This window comes from Pezoporus flaviventris, unplaced genomic scaffold (assembly GCF_033815535.1).
Source record: "Pezoporus flaviventris isolate CSIRO_AGI_PZ_B2104156 unplaced genomic scaffold, CSIRO_AGI_Pfla_v1 ptg000002l, whole genome shotgun sequence".
Classification (NCBI taxonomy): Eukaryota; Metazoa; Chordata; class Aves; order Psittaciformes; family Psittacidae; genus Pezoporus; species Pezoporus flaviventris.
In genome coordinates, this window is record NW_026892550.1 from 22172309 (window position 1) to 22179233 (window position 6925).

Below are 6925 nucleotides of genomic sequence, written 5' to 3' on the forward strand. Positions count from 1 at the left end.
TCAGTAGTTGGTTCAAACTGATGAAATCCGTGGTCACTTCAGTGACAGTTTTGCAGTCGTACAGAATTTTTTTAAATAATCATCTGTTGCTTATACTGAACATCAGAACCTACATGTACTTAATGCAATACGCACACACACCTGGGCCCAACACTTAGGCAGCGCTCAGGCACATGCTCTAAGGATAAACAGAGCTGTGGGGCTGGTCTGACGATGGTGGAGAAACGTGTTGCCCACAGTGATGGCTGTCACTCGCCTCCCTTGGCAGCACAACGCAGCGCGAAGCGACCCGGCCCCGCGGGGGGAGAGGGAGGGAGGCAGGGGCCAGGCCGGGCAGGGCCGCGCCAAGCGTACGCACGTCGACGCTTCTAGCACGTTCTGCACACAGACGTAAGGCGGGCCGGGGTCCTCCCCACCGCCGGCCACAGCCCGCTCCGGGGGAGGAAGCAGGACTCGGGGTCGGGCGGTGCCCGGCCCTCCCGCTGCCCCGGCCTGGCTCTCTCCACCCCCCCGCGGCTCCCCGACACTGACTCCCCTACCGCGAGCCCTTCCCTCCGCTGGGCACGCGCCTGCCCGGGATGCTGCTGGCACAGCGGCCCCCGCCCCCCCCCCCCGTCCCTTGGTCGTGCTCTGCTCCTCCCTCTCCCCCCGTCGCGGCGTAGAGTGGGCCAGCCCGCCCCTATATAACAGCCGGGTGGGGGGCTCTGCGCCTGTGTCGACGTCGGTGGGGAGTATCGGGGCTTGCGTTGAGGAGAACGTCGTGGTGGTTGGGGCGCAGCCTGCTTCTTTCCGGCTTCCTTCCACCCTGCAGCCATGGCCTGGCAGCCGATGGAAATCAATCCTGAGGTGTGAGAGGAGCGGCGGGGAAGGGGCTCGGGGCAGGGGGCTGTGGCCCGGGAGGGGTGGTGGGGCGCCGCCTCTCCCCGGCACTCACCCCTCTCTTCTCACATTGTCTTCCAGATGCTGAACAAAGTGAGTCCTTGTCGCAGGAACGCCGCCGGCGGGCGCGCGCCGCATCTTCTCCATCCATCCCTCAGCATCCCGCCCTGCGGGGCAGCGCCGCCGGGCGCGGAGCGGTACCGCACTGCTGTGCCGGGCGCGGCCGCACCTGCGGAGCGGCCCTGAGGCTGCACCCTCCGCCCGGCGCGCCCCCTCGGGCAGGTGGTGCCTGAGGCAGCACCCGGGCGCGGCCGGCAGGTGGCACCGTGGTGCCGCGCGTTGTGCTGTGTCACTGGGGCGCGGCGGGAGGGGGGGAATGGCCGGGCCCAGATGTTGGGGGGTGGGGACACGAGGTGGGGAGGATGCCTTGGCCGTGCCACCCGCTCAGTGTACCCCGTGCAGGTGCTGTCCCGCCTCGGGGTGGGTCCCGGCTGGCGCTTCGTGGATGTGCTGGGCTTCGAAGAGGAGGCGCTTGGTGCTGTGCCGACCCCAGCCTGCGCGCTGCTCCTGCTGTTCCCCCTCACGGAGCAGGTGGGTGGTGCTTCCCGCGGTGGAGGTGGTTGCTGTGTCTCTCGGGGCCGTCTGCCCCACAGGACCTCTGCAGCCGCAGCTGAATGGGCTGCGTTCAGGCACCAAGCCTTTGGCTGCCCTAGTGCTGTGGAACAGCTGTAGCTCTTGGGGTTTCTGCTGTTTCCCTGAGCAGGCTGACTAAGCCATGTATGGCCCAAATGCCCCTGGAGTAAAAGGCAGGCTGTTGTTAGCAGCACTGTCTGTAGCCACTAGTTGTCAGCAGGTAATGCTGGTTGCTGTCAGGAGTGTGCCTGTGTCATCTTCTGAAGCATCAGATGGTTGGAAGTGGGTTTGGCTTGCACTAGGGCTGTAGGTGGGTGGTAGGCAGTACATACTGGGTGCCTGGCCTCAGCTTCCAAATAGTATGACGTAAAATGAGCTGAACAACAAAACAAGGCCTTTTACTCCAATGCTGCTCTTATACTTTGTATATTGGGCTGGCAAAAAACCCACAAGTGGTCCTCGGTGTGAGAAATAGCAATGCTGTTACAATGCTGAATCATTGCATCTGGAGAGGCCTGAGTTACTTACGTATGATAAATGCACTTAGTGCAATCGATACTAAGGAAGTAGATAAGATGGACTTCATTTCAAAATATATTTAATGGGTCCTTTAAAGGAAGGATTATAGCCTTTCAGTAGTGATGGTATTTACGCCTTTTTTTTCATCCATTACTCTTACCGGGGGGATTCATACAGGGAATTAAACTAAAGGTAAAAAGGCAAACTATGCAAAAACATGACAAGTCGTTTCATTAAATGGACAAAAACTATTGAAAGATGATACAAAAGGGTCTCTTCATTATATGATTACCCACCCGAAACCATTTCCGGTGTACAGAACAGATGGAGAGGCTAAGAACAGTTCCTTTAGGTATCACTGAGTCATGCAGGTAGTCCATTAAGACTTGGCCAGCATCTGGTATAGACAAATGCTTTGCTGGACCTGTGCTGCAGTGATGAATTTCTGGATAAAACCTTGTCCAGTGCTGGTATTGATTCTCCTGCAGAGCTACTGCTAGTAGTTTGCACAATAAAAAATATCCCTGTGATGAAATGCTTAACAGTTACATGTTTGCAGCATGAGAACTTCAGGAAACAACAGACTGAGAAAATAAAGAACCAAGAAATCAATTCCAAGGTGTATTTCCTGAAGCAGACAGTCAGCAACTCCTGTGGGACAATTGGTCTGATACATGCAGTTGCTAATAACAAAGACAAGCTGAACCTTGGTGAGTATGAATGCTCTGAAGTGCTTTGAATTCCCATCTTTTTTTTTTTTTTTAATATGACGGAAAGATTGAGTGGGTATGGGCTATTGGAGGCCTTGGGGCTTTCTTACAAGCTAAACTAAGGCATGCTGTACTGCTTCAGTTGGCGAGTCTTCAGCCCTTGAAGAGGCATATGGTCTCATCTACTGCCTGAATCACAGAAGGGAATGTACTTCAGCTCCTGTCTGGCAGCTGCAGAGGTATCATCCTAGTGAGCAGTGCAGGAGAAAAGGACACATAATAGGACTGGCCAAAGACTGTAATTAGGAAGCATCATGTTCAGAAGTAGCTATTGACATTAGCATTGATGTCAACTGAGGTTTTTCATGCTGCTTATGTCTAGTTTGAACAACTTGTTCGGGGTAGCCTATGAATTAGTCTAAAACATGCTTTCTTCTTGCTGGCAAAGTAACACAGGATGATAAAGGTCTTAAAGCAGACCTCTTTTGCAGAGGTAATAGTTTGATTGTCCTCTTCCTATAGAAGAGGATATAAAACTGGATTAGGCAACTTGTGGCTGGAAACTCCTAGGGTGTAAGATTACAAGTGCTTGTCAAAAGTACAAAAGAGTCCAGGAAACATTTTATAATTCTCTGGTCTTTGAATAATAACTTTATTCCAAGAGAAATTGAACCCTCTGGGTGATGTGGGATTCCTTCTTAAGCTATGGAAGGCTTAATGAGAGTAGCTTTGCTTTATTCTTCTGAAAAGGATTCTCTGAAATAACACAGTCTTGATGAGCAATATGAATGATGCAGCATGTCTTTCATGTAAGATTAGAACTCTGTGCACTTTAGTACTGCATTACTAGCTTATGTTCTGGAAAACCAAAGTAAGCCCATCATGAGCAAGTGCTGTATTCATTGGAAGACACTGAGACAACTTAGTTTCAGCTACCCGTATTCTGTTGGTTGATATTTCAGTGTCCTTGCAGCTGGCACCTTTCTTGAGTTTTCTCCAAAGCGGGACCGAACACCTGCCAAATCTGCAAAGGGGGAGTCAGAAAAGCTAAATCCCATTTGAAAGTGAATTCAAAGCAGCTGGAGTACTCTGAAGCACTCAAACTCAGCTGTTTGTGTAGGATTGTTGTTGATAGCTTCTGGATAACTAGCTTCAAGTGGCAGTTACAATATGCTTATGCTGGATAGTTCCAGGCTGAATGCAACAAGCTTTGATTACTGTGGGCTGCATCTGAACTGTAACTGATGTTTTACATATACTGAATAAAATCTTTGATCATCTTGTGCAGATGAGGGGTCTGTCCTGAAGAAGTTTCTTGATGAAACAGCTGGTCTGTCTCCTGAAGAGAGAGCAAAACATTTTGCAAATAATAAGGTACATGAACTACATAAACTTCTGACAGCTGTCAGCACTTAAGTATGTAATAACTTGTGTCTGCTTTCTCTTAAGGCTATACAAGAAGTCCACAATTCTGTTGCACAAGAAGGACAATGTCGGGTAAGAGATGAATGTGTAGAATCTTGGGGGAGGGGTGCGGAATTAATGAAGGTAGTAGAGCAGTACAGATTTTTTGTGGCAGATAATTGGTATAGCTTGTGAGGAAAGAAGTGAGTGACTTAAGGGCACATGCTCATGCCGCAGTTTCTTCCTCAAAAATGGACTGAAAATTTGGTTTCAGATCTGGACTGAAAATGTGACCATACAGTAGGATTTCTGGTGCTTGACCTTGTAGAGGTCTTGCAGAGACCTCTTCAGTTGAACTTCAGTGCTTTGTTGTTTCTTTGCTGTGGACATTTCCTCTGTCTTGCAGTTACAAGTAGGGTCCGCAGTGCTTGGCTTTTAACAATCTAACAAATGTATCTAATGGTCTTTCCCAAGGTTGAGGACAACAGTGTGAACTTCCATTTCATCCTGTTTGCCAATGTGGATGGACATCTGTATGAATTGGGTAAGGTTCTGAGAACTCTGTAGTTGGACTGGGCCTACCTTACACTGTACAACCCTGGGGGCTTAACTTGGTGCTAGTTAAGCTGTTTGCTGAGGCTCTCAAAGCCAATAAATAACTTACACCTTCACTTGAAGGTTTTAACTAGAGGTGGGTTGCACTGAAGGCCAGGCCCTCTTGTAAAGCATATCATCTCCTATAGTGCTGGCAGTACTTTGTCCCTTTCTCACTCAAAGGGACTTGTTCTGACCTCCCTGGTGTCTTTGAGTGTACTTGTATCTTGGTCCCACTATGCTCAGTTCTGCTAATTCAGAAGCAGTAAGTACTCTTGGTGATAGGGCTTTCTTTCATAGATGGGCGCATGCCGTTCCCTGTAAACCATGGCACAAGCTCAGCCGACTTGCTGTTGAAGGTAAGACTTCTCCCTTGTTGCTTGTTTCCCTGAAAACAAGGCTTATAGAAGGGTGAGAGCAATGCATTCAGTGTATAGGAGCTGTGCTGGCTTGCTGTACAAGTTGGTGCTTCTTACGCAGTGGTAACAAGGTAGTACTGTGCCACAGAGCTAGATAACCTTGTCTATTAGCTGGTAATGCAGGAGTTGAAAACTTGGTGGGACCCAGAGTAGAGCTGTAAAGACTTGGTCTCTGTAGCAGGTGTATTCTGATAATCTAAACAGCTTTTTTTTCTGCCAAGGATTCTGCAAAGATCTGCAGACAATTTACAGAACGTGAAAAAGGAGAAGTTCGTTTTTCTGCTGTGGCTTTCTGCAAGTCTGCCTGAGACTCTGAAGAGATGCAAGGAAAGCAGTCTAATAGCACACCAGTAAATGCAGTCTAAACTCCAGTGCTTCAGTACTTGTTAAACACAGCTGTTCTGGTAACTTAAATCGTTTCCACCTTTTGCTGTACACAGGAGCAACATCAGCTGAGCTTACGCTGAAGGATGAGCTCAAGTTTTAATGTGAACAGTTTGGACACATCAGATGTCTGTAGACTTTTTTCACATGTTAAGTAGAAAATGCTTAACAGGGCTTCTTTAATCTGTGTCATGTTAATTGAGCTGTTGGTTGATATTTCCTTGTCCTTAATGAGAATAAAATGTTCTGCTGGAAGTCAAATGGTCTAAAGTGATCACTAACTTTCTCCAAAAGTTGTGTGAAATCCTCTATAAACCTTTTTTAAAAACGACCCTCAAAGCTCTCTGCTGAGCAAAAAGTTAATGTTATCACGTTATCAGGGCAACTCCTGTATCTAGTGTCCTGAAGACCTCCAGTGATGGGAGACATGCACATGTGTGTGTAACACGTTCCAGTGCTGCGCTACCCTTCTGGTAAAGCTTTCCCTAATGTCCAGTCTGAAACTGTTAAGCTGCAGTTTGTCACCCTGAATATATTTTTAGAGGGGTAAAGTGTAGTAAATTAACACTCAGATATCAGCTTAAACCTGTCTGCTCTTAAACAGAGGCTGTTTGTATTAGTGCTACAAGTAATAGCATACCCAGTGAATTGGTTGGTGTTGTGTTTCCTAATGGGAGACAGTATTGGAACAGGATTTTTTCCCTACCTTGAACTGAAAGAAATCTGGCTAATGCTGAACACAATTCTCAGCTAGCCAGTGTGCGCTTACTAACTTCTGATTTTCATTAGGAAGGCCTTGAAAGGCTATGCTACCTGTTCCTTACCAGATAACTTTAAAGGAGAAACTGACACTACGTGAATTAATAGCAAAATAGAATTTTAGGTTTAAGGTGGAGAGATTTAATATATACTACATACTCCTTGGCCTCAACTGACTTTTTGTGGAAACTGTTCTTCCTAAGTCTAGCTACTTGCCTCCAACAATTTGGTGGTACTTCAGGTAGCTGTAAGAAGGGATAAAACACACTTTAGCTTGGGACTTTCTTCTGATGCATTATGTCCTAGCTTGTGCCTGCCAGTCATGTTGTATTGTGCTGGGTAACTTAAGTTCTTGGGTGGTTGCTGGTGCTCTGTGTATGCTGCAGACGATTCTTTCTTCCAGGCTTCTTTGCAGGGTGATTCGAAATAGAAGCTGTAATTAAAGCAGTTGCATGGTCTGAAGATGTTTAGTATTGGGCTTTATTACTGCCCATATAATTACCTGATAGCTGAAGCTAGCAGGCGGTTGCAACACATCTTAATTCGAATTCTGAGGCTCAGCTGAAGTTCAGAGTATGTAATTCTGAACATTAGATTCTGTTAGCAGGGAGGTGAATGTTACCT

At 47.8% G+C, this 6925-nt stretch overlaps 1 protein-coding gene across 2 annotated transcripts; it reads left to right on the forward strand.

Moving 5' to 3' along the window:
• The first annotated feature begins 756 nt into the window (after positions 1-756).
• Positions 757-5803, forward strand: UCHL1 (ubiquitin C-terminal hydrolase L1). Of its 2 annotated transcripts, XM_061471582.1 has the most exons (9): positions 757-846; positions 961-972; positions 1342-1470; positions 2591-2741; positions 4030-4115; positions 4191-4238; positions 4620-4689; positions 5040-5098; positions 5380-5803. In XM_061471582.1, the coding sequence occupies exons 1-9, from the start codon at positions 814-816 to the stop codon at positions 5464-5466; spliced, it is 675 nt and encodes a 224-aa protein (XP_061327566.1). In that variant the 5' UTR covers positions 757-813; the 3' UTR covers positions 5467-5803. The 2 variants fall into 2 exon arrangements, with proteins under 2 accessions (XP_061327566.1, XP_061327574.1); XM_061471590.1 differs by lacking the exon at positions 961-972 and having other exon boundaries at positions 789-846.
• Positions 5804-6925: the final 1122 nt, after the last annotated feature.